The sequence below is a fragment of the Egretta garzetta genome, unplaced genomic scaffold (genome assembly GCF_000687185.1).
Source record: "Egretta garzetta isolate BGI_Z169 unplaced genomic scaffold, ASM68718v1 scaffold30, whole genome shotgun sequence".
Classification (NCBI taxonomy): Eukaryota; Metazoa; Chordata; class Aves; order Pelecaniformes; family Ardeidae; genus Egretta; species Egretta garzetta.
Genome location: NW_009258383.1, coordinates 7,630,130 through 7,645,082, shown reverse-complemented (window position 1 = coordinate 7,645,082; position 14,953 = coordinate 7,630,130). Strand labels below are relative to the sequence as shown.

Sequence of the window (14,953 nt, the reverse complement as noted above, 5' to 3'; positions counted from 1 at the left end):
TCAGTTTACATACAGTGATTCTGAATGGGAAGAAAATAGAGCTCATTTTGCCATTTACTGCCACTGTGGGATGCTGATTGCCAAATCATAGCTGTTAGCAGCTCTGTGCCTAGATTTCTCCTCACCTTTTGATGGTCCTCTTAAGTAATTTTGCAAAGTAAGCTGGCATTTTGAGAGCTCGGCATCATTCCAGAATGATACCCAGTGGATTTCCAAGTGCCTGACTCGTGTATTTAAAAAATGTTTTCAATTTCCCACTTGCATTTTAAGTTTCATTGTTTCCACAGTTTCTTTTAATCGAGCATCCAAGTGGCTGATAGCCTGATCTGCTGGGAACTGTTCTGTTATTTAAAACCTACTCCACATGAACTGTTTCCTTCCTCACATCTCACAAAGATCTGCTGATAACCTGACTAGTTACTGGAACTGATGTCTCAGGCTGATGCTTTGAATAGGCAAGGTTCTGAAAATGTTTTTAAAATGTAAACACACCAATATTGCATAATCTCATATTGTAATAACTCCCATTCCACATGTCAGTTGCAGAGGTGTTGTGCTAAAGAAAGAGATGATAACATCTGCCAGGAACATGGTTAACAGTACTTTGGGTAATGAGTTGTACAACCCTCCAGTCACAAACCTGAATATATATATATATATATATATACACACATACACACATGCATATATATGCCTTGCTAGGATTTCAGGCTGAATAAAGGGCTATTTTTAAATCATAACTTCTAGTATTTCCTATTTATTTTCAGCATTTCTAAAGGCAGAAATGATTTCTGGTACATTTTCAAAATGCAAGCTGTGCAAACAAAAGCACATCCAGAATTTTGCTACAGTAGTTAAAGATGCTCAATGCTTAAGCTGTGCTATTTTCCAGCAAGCACATGAAGCAGAGAAATGACTAGTACATGCAGACAGACAGCTACTTCAAAACCACCCAGTAATTACGTGATTAGTTGAAACTATTTTGTTACTAGATTATCCATCGTACACATGAAGAAGAATTCACTGTAATTAGAAAGCACATTGCAACAATGCGGTAAAATTGCTTGGTTTAACGAGAGGCAGAAGCATATGGAGGGCTTTGTGTACACAGGTTAACAAAATTGTTCTAAAATTACATAATGATTTGGAAGAGGGGAGAAGGGTTGCACACTGTAGGAGTTGCCACGGTTCCAGTTGGATGGAATGAAGGGCAGCTTGTGCCAAACTGAAGATCTTGCAGTCATTCTTCGTACATTATACAGAACACTAGTATCTTCACTGAATTTTCTTGCATGAGGTCTTTAAATGCTGAATGGTGCTGGAAGGTACCTATGTACATCAGCCATTTATTATCTGGTTGCACTAAAGCTGCTCTGCAGGCCAGAGCAGAAATTCTCCCAACCACAGACTGACTTTTGCCTGTAATCTTGAAAGGATCTTTCAAATGCCGTACAGCGAGCGTTTTCTGAAGCAAGGACTCCTGTCACAGAAGATACCACAGATCTTAGCAAGGACTCAGTTTCCTACATTTGTATCCCTGTGGGCCCTGTGTGAAAGACTTTCTTTTTTACAAAAGTTAATTATATATTCTCATAACCGAGAATAGAAAGTGAGTTAACATTTCCATCTACCAAAAGCAAACCCGTGAAGAATCAGCGCGAACCTTGAAGTAAATCGGTACAAAAGCTTAAGCTACTTGACAAATTGGCTGTATCCACTCCATTACTTGCCCAAATGGGAAAATTCAAAATTTAAATTCTCAGTAAAATGTAACACCTGGGTGCCTATACAAAAAACCAAACACAGAGGTTAGAAAGTATTACTAACGACTCAAGTTTTTTATGCTGTTCCTCACATAAAGGTATCGCATGGCAATGTTGGGTCATTTAACTCAACTTCCACCCACAGTTCAGTTTAGCCAATAAAGGGTATTTCACAGATAAACTAAGTAAATCCGTGCTCGCTACAACCACTTTCTTATAGAAGAGAAAATATAAATGGCAAAATGTGCATGTAAGTAAATTAAATGCAACCAGTGCACTACCGCTACAATTTTTCCAGTTGCTTTTAGTGAAAATCAGAGCATCTGTATAAGGTGTTGCATTTAGCTCTAATAACTAAGGGAGGTAACCTGTTCTGTATCATTTTTCTGGACCTTTGAGCTGCACACACAACTGTTTTTTTGCGGGAAGACACATCTTGCTCTAAAAATTACATGCTGTAACTGGTATGAATGATCAATCCTCCAGCGAGTGGGAAACAAACAAAAGATGAGGAATACTGACAGCTCTTTCAGTAAATACACGTGGAACTGCAGAAATAATTTGGGGACCTGGACTGTCATGCATAATACATTCTGAGACTGTTCTACTTTAAAATAACTATGAGAAAATTCACTTTTAAACTCACTTAAAACATTGCGGGGATTTAAATGGTATTTCTTAAAAACAAAACCAAAAAAATCCCATCGGGAAACCCTGTAGCCAGTAGATGGTGCTACGTTCAAGCAGTATTTCTAAGATAAGCAATCACATTCTGTGTGCCATCGAATTACCGCTTGCTTACTTCCATCATTTCTAGATGGGGAACTATTTAAATTAGCATTTGTTCTGGCCTGCTCAGAAACACCAATTACAGGTCCCTCTCACTGACTGCTCCTGGTCTTATGCTCCTAACGATGCTGATATCTCTTTTGGCTTCTAATCACCGTTATTGTCACTTGTGGCTTTATCAAGTAGAAGTCAAGTCTTTTCACGAACAGTACTGGGATATTACACCTCTTTGCATTTACATTCTTCTGCTCATTTACTCTGAAATCTTGGGTCTGAGGCAATTCATATTTTTCCATTCACTTCCCTGCAACCAGTGTGCCATCTAAGGTGTTCAACTCCTCAATTTCTAAATTATGGTGTGATTATTGTAGTGAACTGTGACACAGAACTTCATCATCATAAAGCTTGCTCCAGAACCGTTGATGAAACCATCTTGTTCCATGCATGAAAACTGCATTTTTCACCAGTATGTCTGAAATATCCAGTGTATCACAGCAAAAGCAGCTGTGATACAAAAAAACATACAATGCTCTTACTCTGTCCCCTGCCCCTAGTGGCACAACACAAGTCTGTAGCAGGTTTCATCCGAATCAAATGCAACAGCCTCCGAAGCAAGGACAGCAGAAGGCTTCTCAACTACACAACGCAGCAATTGCTCGTAACAGAAACCAGGAGTCTCATGAACTTTCATTTGCCCTCCCATATGCTCAGGTTCTCTCTGGTAGAGAAGGTTGGTAACTGAGAAGACCCCATTTCCTTTGCTTCTTCTCAATGCTCAGTGGCTTGTAAACCCTGGAGAAACACGTCCATGTAAGTCACTCTACCTATGAACTCCACATGTTCTGCCAAGGGACCTTATACACAGATACAATGTTATCCCACCAAATGGGTTAAAATAACACATAGGCAAATGGATTAAAGTAATACATAGTTAAAATTCTCCCACCAAAAAAATCCAGTTTCACCTAGAAGACAAGGCAAATCAATCCATCTCAAAAAAAATTTGATTTGGGCATCATTCAGCAAGTTAACCGATTCAACTTGTCTGTTTTAGCAAAACCTTCCTGAACTGTAGCATTGAAGAAACAGCACAAATGAGACACGGAACAATGAACGTAGCAGCCTCAGTCTAACCTGCAGCCCGTTCAAAAGGCTGCGAAGCCTAAATGAGGCCAAACTGGAACACGTCCAGAAGACAAACCTCAGCATCCTCCACGCATGTGATTTGTGACAGACACGGCTTTTCCTCACTGCCAGTCCGTACACTCCCATTATATTGCTCCTGTAACAACACAATCTTGAATAGGAATGAATCATCAGTGTCTGTATCTCCAGGAAGGAGATAAAGACATTTCCCTATCTTACTGGGATAAGGAAAGGAAATAATTGGAAGTTGAGAGATGATCAGATAATATGATGATAGTAGTCGTCAAGATAAGGACTCTTAGAATATCAGTACAGATTAAGCTTTTAGAAAGTAACAGTGGAACTGTCTGAACAAGTACTGTGTTTTGTGGGGGGTTTTGTAATACTGTTTAACTGATCAAGATCCAAATCTGATTGGGGGGGGAGAGGCAGGAAGCGCATATGAAGCAATAACCAGGATTTTAATAAGGTGTTTTGCAGTTTGCTGATGTTCCAGAAAGATGCAAACTCTGCACGTTTCCTCTTGCAACTGTGTATTCTCACTGAAGGTAAATTATACTTGAACTAACATCCACTTCTGATAATCTGAATTAAGGACATTTTGTTTCATGGCCTCTTTAAAAACACATCACTAATAGAAAGCAATAATTCTAGTCAAAGGCAGAAAAAAAATAAAAAAGAAGAGCATAGATCTATTCTGAAGTACTTTATTTGACAAGTAAATTTTATTTCAAGGTCAGCTGTATCAACCAAGACTTAGTACTTCTGCTTACGAAGAAAAATGAGAACAGAAGAAAATGTGTGCTATACACTACACTCACTTGGATACTTTTAACAGCTTTGTTACAATCACCAATACTTTTCTTTCATATAGAAAAGCATTTACTTAATGTACTGAAGACAAAAAGCTATCTGAAATCAATTAGTTGCCATATTTGTTTTAAGGTCCCCCACTGCTGCAGACTTCATCTCTGTTTGAAGAGTTACATGAAGAAAACGCAGCTTATCTTTGCTGAAGTTGCCTCATTCCTTCCTTTTCTTTGTACACTGTAGACCAGAGTACGGCAGTCGACATCTGCACACATTTGGAGCTATGCATTTTCCTCCATGTTGACAAGGTAGTTTACATACAGCTGAAATGAGACACCAGATACATAGTATGTCTTCAGCACAACACAGGATCATTTTTCTTCTTTGTCTCACTGTGCTACCAGAATTGTTCCCTGGTGACTGCACTGGGACAGTATAAATAAAAGCATAATGGAAGAATTGAAAAGCAATGCCTCTCAATTTATGGCATCACGGTCTTCCCTGGAATACAGCCACAGTCCGTCTAGTCTTATTCATACTCCATTCCCCTTTTAAAATACTATCATTTCTGTTCTTTAAGGCACAGGCTATTTTTGAGATGGATGCCTCCATGAAAGTGAGGGAACAATAAAAATCCCTGCTGAAGCTTATTCAAGACGGTTCTTGGATCCACCTCCATGAGGAAACAGTTGCCACATACTAGCTGCTGCTTACACTACTGCCCTTCTGCTCCCCCCACTCCCCCAAAAGAAGAGCAGAGGACCGGAGTGGGCACAGCTTTAGTTGTCCCCTAGCTACACACCAGCTCAGGTAACAAGCCAGGGGCTGCAGTTTGCTTATGAGCATCTGTACCAACAGAAGTCAAACTAGATGCAGATCTAGTTAGTCCAGGAACAGTCATTATTTTGACATTAAGAACCTGAACACTCCTACCATTACTGTTGGTGCAGGGAATGGAGCTAAGCATTTTATAAGTTCTCTGCATCTCCCATACTTCCTGTTTAATATCACCCTCTACCTCGATACACTGATAAGTGCAAAGGATACCTCTGACTCAATATGCTGATGAATACAAAGGACAAGCATTTTGCTGGTCAGATGGGAATGTTCAAGTATTATTTTTAATGTTTGCTTGACTATATATATTGCAGAAGAACTAACACTAGCTGATTTGGATTCCCACAGCCACACAAAAATTTCAAATGCAGAGGACTTAATCCGGAGACCTTGCACCCATGATGCCCAGTTCAAAAGCAATGTTTAAATGAGCTTTCTCTCAGTCTCCTAGAGAGCAAACAAAAACCCTTTCCTTTTTACAGTCTCAGGATTATTGCATTTAGCATCAAGGAAATGCTGTTATGAGCATACAAGGCCCTGCCAGAGAACAGTAGATTAAAGTGTTTATATTTGCTTTTGTGAATAAAAACTTGGTTGTTCAGCAAGAATATCAGTCAGCACTAATCCTGATTATAGCTAGCTTCCTCTTACTCCTGGCAGAGCACCTGGAGTTGATTCTGCCAACTTATCCTCAAAGTGAGAAGCAAGTTTCAATTTTCCATGTCCATAAAATTTAATGAAGCTTCCAACTCGCATCGGTAGTGATAGTGTTGCTGTAATGGCCATTTTCATTTATTCTGGGGTCTCAGTTTATAGGAAGTATTTCAGAAGTAGTGACAAGACATACCAAGTAATCAATTTGGTGACAACCAAAATCTGAATCTAAATTTATTCAAGTGGAAAAGTTCTGTCTCTCTGACCAAATTAAAAAGCCATCTATTCCTTCTGCATACTTGTAAGATCCTCAGTATGCAGGAGCAGCTCTCATTTACTATTCTAAGATACTTTCCTAGCAGCTTTGTTAGGCATTGAAGATTTGAACACTATATTGGTAAATCAAACAAGTAGAGAAAAGGATACACGAAATATTTCAGAAGTCATTTACCTAAGTGACATGCTCCACCGACCCATCCAGCTGGACAGCTACAAATCCCAGGAGCCACACAAGCTCCATTATTCCGACAACCTTGGGGACAAATTGCTAGAAGAAAAGAATGGGTAAGTCAGCAGGATTTACAAAACTGATATAAAAGAATCCTGACAGAATGAAAGATTCAGGATGATACAAATCAAAATGGCAAAACACGTTTTCTTCCAGGCCAGATACTCAACTGGTATAACTCTAAAGGCATTTCCAGGACTATGGGAAATAGAAAAAAATACTTAAGTATTTTATTAAGTTTAAATGTTAACAGAGGAACACTTTAATGCAAAATAATTCAACACTATTTTATCTGAGTATGTTCCAATAATGAAGGTCCTTCATTTCTGTAGTAATGCAATGACATTTCCATAGTTCTTAGCCTCTTAATACCTTCAAAATGTTTTTGTTACAGCAGTTATATTTTGAATGTAGATACCCACCTTCTTGGCATCTTGATCCTGTCCAGCCAGAAGCACAAAGGCACTTCACAACTCCATTGACAGAGATGCATTCCCCACCATTTTGACAGCCTCCTTCACAGCTGACTGCAGAAGAACAGCATATGCAGTGCATTTCAGAAGCAGCACTGGACTTCAGATAATTATCTTTAAACAGCTGGTCTACCATCAACTGCTTGTTTTATCACATCTGCAAAGACTAACATTTCAACTATTCAGAGCAAGACACAGTTCCATAAGGAGCGAGTAAGGATGGCAGAACCATGTCTGAAAATGCCAACTCAAAATGCCATTAAAATTAAATATGTGCTTAAGAGCTCGTTAGCCTCAGAGTACCAACAAACATGATTATCACTATGGCACAGCTCCTCACACCCTTCCCTTCCCCTCCCCTCCCCCAACTGTTAACCAACTGCTCGCCAGCTACACCACAGTAACTACTAACATGCATATTCTCACTGATCTTGCCAAATCACAGCTGGTAAGCCAGTAATGTGTGGTCAAGGATTCACATATTTCCTTACCTGACAGGACCTACACATAACAAGAGGAAGAATTTTGCAGATGACACCAAATTGAGTGGGAAAGCAGACACTCTGGAAGGGAGAGTGACCCTGCAGGAAGATCTGGATAGGCTGGAGGAGTGGGCTAACAAGAACCTTATGAAGTGCAACACGGACAAGTGTAAGGTCTTGCACCTGGGAAAACAAAATCTAGGAGTGCAGCACAGACTGGGATCCACCTGGCTGGAGAGCAGGTCTGTGGAAAGGGACCTAGGGGTTCTGGTGGACAACAAACTCAATATGAGTGAACAGCGTGCTGCTGCAGCCAAGAAGGCCAACAGGAGGCTGGGTTGCATCAAAAAGGGCATCACCAGTGGGGATAAAGAAGTCATTACCCCACTCTACTCAGTGCTTGTCAGGCCACACCTGAAATCCTCTGTACAGTTCTGGTCCCCACTATACAAAAAAGATGTTGGCAGGCTGAAGGGGGTCCAGAGAAGGGCCACCAAGATGGTCAAAGGACTGAGAAGCCTGCCGTATGAGGACAGGCTGAAAGAACTGGGTTTGTTCTGCCTTGAGAAAAGGAGGCTCAGAGGTGATCTCATCACCGTGTACCAGTATTTACAGGGTGGCTACAAAGAAGATGGAAACTCCCTTTTCACAAGGAGTCACATGGAAAAGACAAGGGGTAATGGGTACAAGTTGATCCTGAGAAGATTCTGATTGAAAATCAGAGGGAAATTTTTCACAATGAGAACAGTCAACCATTGGAATCATCTCCCCAGGGGCATGGTTGACTCTGCCTCACCGGACACTTTCAAGATGCAGCTGGACAGGGTGCTGGGCCATCTTGTTCAGACTGTGCTCTTGCCTGGAAAGGTTGGACCAGATGACCCTTGAGGTCCCTTCCAACCTGGTATTCTACGATTCTATGAAGAGAAGGGGATATTACTTTGACAAATGAACTTATGACTATAGTCCAGTTGAGTGGTGCCTTCCGAAAGGCCAACTAAGTCAGCCTCCTCATTCCAGAACCGTTCTACACATCAAAACCCTGAAGGCCTCACTGATGAAGCATTATTTACGCTAGACATATGACTGATATCAACTGTGGTGTGCATCATCTGAATTATGGCATAATCACTGTTCCACACAATCAAACACATCCTTTCACAAGCATGAATGTAAGTGTATACAACACCTTCACTGTATTGAAGAGAAACAACTATCCTTCATTATAATGATGGACAGTTGGGATGTATGCTTGATACTTGGTAGAAAAAAATGCAAATCTCTGTTCTACCACACGTTTTGAGCCTGACTTCAACTAACAGATTTTTGGCACAAATGCTGAACACGCAAGGACACGCGAGTCAACTCCAACACAGCTAGAACAGCTCTTCAAAGCTTGTTTGCATATTTCTTTGTCACTCAGTATAAGTTAATGTATTTACTATTGATTGTATTTGATCAATCGTGGTGACTGGCAGAAGTGCCTGAAGACTGGAGGAAAGCAAATGTCACTCCAATCTTCAAGAAGGGCAAGGACCCAGGGAACTACAGGCCCATCAGCCTCACCTCAGTCCCTGGGAAGGTGATGGAACTGCTAATCCTGGAAACCATTTCCAGGCATATTAAGGACAAGAAAATCATCAGGAATAGTCAGCAAAGCTTCACCAAAGGGTGGTACACTTCTACAATGAAACGACTGGCCTGGTAGATGAGGGGAAAGCAGTGGATATTGTGATGGTGACCAGGCACTGGCACAGGTTGCCCAGTGAGGTTGTGGAAGTCTCCATCCTTGAAGATATTCAAAAGCTTTCTAGACATGGTCCTTGGCAACCGGCTCTCGGTGGCCCTGCTTGAGTAAGAGGGTTGGACAAGATGCCTCCAGAGGTCCCTTCCAACCTCAACCAGTCTGTGATTCTGTGAGATTCTGTGATTCTGTAATAGCACATTGAACCGCACTGCAGGTTTGTACATCCAGGCTCCATATGCTACAGTACTCCACCTTAAAGATAAGCACAAGCACATCCTTTGCCTTAAAGGGATAACGAATACAAGTAGGACCTTCACTCAGATACAAATCCAAGTCTACATTAGAATTAGCATAAATTGAATCCTCAATCTTCTTTTTCCATTTAAGTACTACTTACCTTACTTCTGATTTAGGCTCTTCTGATAAGATCAAGTTCCCCCTTCTTGTGGGGTCCCTACTCCACAAACCTACACTTTCAGTTGACTCTTAAGAAATTAAAAAAAAACCCACAACAACCTTTTGCTGGATAATGAAGCTGACCCATCCTCCAGTTTACCTTGCTGCTTTCAATGCTGTTATGTCTACACAAAATGAACAGTTATTCCCCAATGCATTACACAATAGTACGTGTTACACAGTTCTTCATTAGAAGGCACTTCCTTATCCTTCTTATTCCTTCCTCTATAATGTTAACAAATTATTATCACTGGCAGTTGAATTCCCATTCAGACTAGTTAACATCCCAGAGTTACAGTTTAAGCTTCTGCAAACTTAGACAGATGTTACCAGTTAGGTACACTCAGGCCATGCTTTCTGCACAAAATACCAAATACAGCTTTGTTAAAAAATAAAATAAAAAAGCCCACAGACAACCCAACAACACAAGACTCCAGAGAGCCGCAGAAGCTAGCCGAGTTCCTTCCCCAAGTACCCATTAGGTTACATTCCAAGTAAACTCCTGTAGCTATTTCACATTTGAAGGAAATAAAGAAAATGAACACAGAATAAACATCAAGCACAAACAGAGAATCCTGGGAGGTGTTGCTAGCCACTGTGGCCACAGTCAGACAGAATGCCCAACCAATTTACCAGTATCTGTTCAAAAAGAATTTCCAGAAATTTTTTAAATGCCAGGCTACTTTTTTAAGTGTCAGGTGCTTTTCTTCTGAGAGGAAAACAATGCTTTCTTTTCCTTCACTCTCTGGGGATATCTTGCCTATTACATCATTTTCCCCTCAAATATATCAAGTTTGCTTTCCCTCTCATCCCAGAAACTCCAGTTATCATCAGTAGTCTGATCAGTTCATAACAACATAACAATGTTTTCTTAGATTGCCTTTTCCAATCCATACATATATTCAATAGGTTTCACAAAATCATAAAAATTGGTCTTTGCTGCTCATCATTTCTGTCATCTCCCATTACCTATCAACAATACATTGCCACACTATCTTTAGCAACTTGCCCTCAAAATTCCCATCTTGCAGATAGTACACAAGTTTCAACCACCTAGCACAGAAATATGTATTTATACAAGTCATCTCATTAAATTATTTAGAAAGAGGCTGTTATAGAGCTAAACAGTATTTAAACTACAGAATATTTACGTAACACACAAACAAGGTGTTTTCCAAGGGACCAAATTATTTCAGATTCTCACAACAAATTTCAGTACATATCCTCCACCTCATTCTCCTGCAAGCATGCAGGTCCTCTAGGCCATGCATTTTTTGACAGCAAAGTCAGAGGCCTAAGGAATTAAGGCCATTATTTCAAAGAGCATTAGATCTTGGACTTGAGGAGTCCTAAATTAATTTTGTCTGTTTTAAAACTTGCCTTTCCAAGCTACCACTTATTTGGGTTTTACTCACCTTTATGACAGTATCTACCCCCATAGCCAGGTGGACATCTGCATTTTCCAGGTCTGAGGCACTCCCCACCATTTTTGCATTTTGGATAACATGTTGCTGTAAGACAGACAACAAATGAAGCTTGAATAAATATTGGCAAAGCTTACCAAAATTACTGCTTAAGTACATAAGAAATCTGCATTATTCTAGTCTCCGAGTACTCATTTTGTCTTCACATTTCCTACAGTACATTTGCTCTACCATCCCACCTTGCCCATCAGGTGAGATAGTTTCCCTGCACAGAGAGCACTCCACCATTTTAAGCTTCTGAACACTCAAAACTAAGGAAACTTTTGGACCCTAGACAGAACAAACAAAAGAGTGTGCCATATTACACACGAACAAAGGAACACAGCTGGACTGCCAAAGAAGCTTTTGGTAACTGAAGTCAAGAAACGACAGGTGAGAAGAGAGGTGAGAAGAAGAAATGATTTAATAAAAAATGCTGCAACTTCAGCGGCACCTTCTAATCTTAAGATGTAATATCAGACTTAACTCTTTACTGGATTCCTACATACCTCTCCAGAAAAACTACGTGCTTGTTTCCTCATACCTCTTATCTAAAATGTGTCCAGAAGTAAGTCAGCACTTCCATCTCCTCCACCCTCTTTTTTTTGCCTCAGTCGACCTCCCAGAGACCTTTCTGAAATGTACAGTGTTTGCTATACAAACTGTACAGCATCTGTACACTGTACAAATCATCTGAAATAAATGTAACTTTTGTCACAACTGTAATTATCTGTTGGCAGAAAAGCGTCTATGATCATCACAAATTCTACAATTTTTTCATTGCTGACAGCTTGGACAGGTTGGTTAAGGCACAAATAGAAATCTTCATTGTGCAAAATTCTGGGTAAATCCAGTCAGATTGAAAATAAATTACCTATCACATAACCCTCCTTGCTACTCATAAATCATTCCTGAATCAGCCCTGGCGTCTGAGAAAACATTTGTTTATTCATACACAGATTTCAGAAACTCATGTGTTTCAGAGAGTCTCATCTGAACTAAATCCAGGTGTGAGATGAGTTCTCCACATCACCTTGCTTTATCCTTTGATTGGATGGGTGAGAAGTCTGAAACCAAGGGAAGAAAAGGGAAAAGACAAGCAGCGAGTAACACCGCACTGATTTTTGCCCTCGTATACTTATTGCACTCTCAAGCAATACAGATGAAGAATAGAGGATTTTTTTCACGTTAGTTGTTATCTGCAGAAAGAGTATTTGCATGCAAATAAAGGACACAGGCATGTATGAAAGAACCATTCAGCGCTCAGCTCGGCATAACTGTTTTACCAGATGCTTTCGGTTCATTGGAAACACCATACAGGAGCTCTCAAATCAAGAAAAATTCCATTTCTGTGTTATTTCACATAGTTTTATAAGGTTTACTTTACTATTTATGCTAAAAGTTACTACAATGGCAGTGGTATCTGAATGTCACTGTGAAGTCACATACACAGAGTAAGAGAGCAGCCCTGCCCTGAAGACCTAGTACTTGAATCTGATACCACTTGCACAAAGCATAGCAGGTAGAAAGCACTGGGGGTGGGGAAGAGAAGAGCAATGAGATACCGAAAGGTTAACTGTGTGCATTATGCAGTACTGTAGTCCTCATCTGCTAACTTTTACCATCTGGACTGCTGGATACTTTCCCATGCAAAACATGGATTTACAGAAGAGAGCTGAAGACTCTCCATTGGGCATGCACCTTTTAGAAAGCAGGAACTTCAATAAAGGGCAGGGGCTTTGTGAAAGAATTAAATATTGTCCTGAAAGCCACAGCCTCCAAAGCGCACGTCTTTTCCTTATGCTCGTTTTACCCTTCGCCAATGTAGCTGCAGCTTCTTCCAGACTTTTAAGACTAAGCAAGACTGTTACCTCCAGAGAATGAGGTCTGACCTGCAGCTTCATAGCATGACATGCTGCCAGAGGCTTCACCAGAATAAAAGTTATGCTGAATGCACCCTGAAGTATTTTACGATACACCCGTGTTCAGAGACCTCTTGGGACTGCTCAGAGGCATTGCAGTTGAGTCCACCAGAACTACTCTATGCTTGACTCCCATGTCACTGTGATCCCACTTTGAGCAAGATGACGGAGCAGGAAAAACTCTTTCCTAAGCAATCCATTCAACTAGAGACAACCAGTCCTAGAAAAAGTCCTGCCCAACTTTTTCCCTCTGTTATATCCATGTTCTATAATCCCACAGGTTAGGGTGTTCCAAAACCTATAATGAACATCTGTGTATATAATTAGATCCACTTAGGTTCTAACCACAAATTCAAATAAGTTTGGAGATCATCTACTTAAAACCACAGAGAATACAGCTTTTTTTTCCAAACTGCCTTCAAATGTAATGAAAGTCACCTTTTTTAAATTACAGAACAGATCTTCTACTTCTCCTCTGAATTGTCCCAATAGCCAGGAAAGGCTAGAGGCATCACAAACACTTTTTTTTACCCCACTATTTTGAGAACATGACACTTCAAGTAAAAAAAAAAAAAAAAAAGAAAATATCACAGCACAAAACAAGACACCTCCCCCCCCCCAAGTCAGAGAGACCTGTCCCACCCTTCATTTGTATGTTTTTGGTGAGAGGAGGGACAAAAAAAGTTAACTTATCTCAATGAGTTTTCTTGACAGAACAAGGGACAAAGCTTCATTTATCCAAATTTTTTTCTGCCTTGATGACCTTATCCAAGCAACCATTCACTGGTTCCCTTAACAGTAGGAGACAGTTCAACTCTCTTGTTCAAAAGCAGATCTGCACCTCTGACGATCTTTCACATCACCCCTAAACCCCAAAATGTCTAGGATCCAACAGCAGTTTGGAGCAGCGCACGCTGCATAGCTATTCATCCCCACTACACAGCACATTAGCTATACATCACTTGTCACCACCTGCTAGCCTTAGCTTCTAAATAAAACAACACTCCATGAATTATTACGGTGCTGAATGAAATTTTCAGCATCCCATTTCAGAGTTTTTTTTCTAAAACAAAAAACCACATTTTAGATGAAGGACATTGAGAACTACAACAAATACTGTACAAATTATATTACCTGTTCACACAGGGCAAGATGTGAGGCAAAAGAACTACTCCTGATATGGAGCAGTTTTTAGCAGTTACTAGCCACAACACTCTGTAGTTAAAACTTTTGAAGGAAGGAATTAGAAACTGGGCATGCTACATGAAACAGGGTTTAAGCTGAAACTCTTCTCACCAGCGTTTACTTTTGCATATTGGGCGACATTTTCAAAAATACTTCATTTCCCCTGGGAAACCAACAGGAACAGACTTCAGTTCACCCTAGCTTTACGCCTTCCACCATGGAAACGGGAGGTACAAATGATCCCGCGGGTCAGGCTCAGAAAGCCGTCAAGCCTCTCAAAGCATCATTCCTTACTCAGTTATTTAAACGTGCACAGAGAGAACGACAGAAGGAAGCCAATGCAGAAGCCTGCCCAGTGAGTGGGTGTCTACCCAACGTTCAAATGGTGGAACGCTACCTACTGACAACGCGGCCATTTCCGACGGCTGGGTCTACTCACCCAACGAGAGCGTCTTCATAAGGGAGCCGGCTCCGGGCTGCGCTCCATCAGTTTGCCATCATTGCCTCGCCCCACCAGAACCCGGGTGTCCCTGCCCACCTTCTTCCACCCCACTTCACTTGGGTCCTCCCCGGCACCTCACCACCGCTGCCTCCTACCATATCCGAACCCCAGCTCCTCAGAGCTTCCCGCTGGGGTTACCCGCACGACGGCCGGCCGCTCCGACAGCTCGCACGCAGGGACTTGCAACCAGCCCTGTTCAGGCCCAGGCCCGTGCCC

General features: G+C 41.0%; 1 protein-coding gene across 1 annotated transcript; it reads right to left on the bottom strand.

Moving 5' to 3' along the window:
* Positions 1 to 4,721: 4,721 nt before the first annotated feature.
* Positions 4,722 to 11,670, bottom strand: LOC104128706 (protein shifted). Its single transcript, XM_009641548.2, has 6 exons — positions 11,638 to 11,670; positions 11,329 to 11,419; positions 11,081 to 11,176; positions 6,930 to 7,034; positions 6,451 to 6,546; positions 4,722 to 4,831 (listed from the first exon to the last, which is right to left on the bottom strand). The coding sequence occupies exons 1-6, from the start codon at positions 11,668 to 11,670 to the stop codon at positions 4,722 to 4,724; spliced, it is 531 nt and encodes a 176-aa protein (XP_009639843.1).
* Between the last annotated feature and the right edge of the window lie 3,283 nt (positions 11,671 to 14,953).

Bases quoted from the DNA above. Each gene is read 5' to 3' on its own strand.
- LOC104128706 (XM_009641548.2), bottom strand. From the start codon at position 11,670: ATGAGGAAACAAGCACGTAGTTTTTCTGGAGAG. The intron at 7,035-11,080 runs GTGAGTAAAACC...GTTCTTCTGCAG, and splicing joins GGGTAGATACTGTCATAAAG to TCAGCTGTGAAGGAGGCTGT. The intron at 6,547-6,929 runs GTGGGTATCTAC...CTTTTCTTCTAG, and splicing joins AGGATCAAGATGCCAAGAAG to CAATTTGTCCCCAAGGTTGT.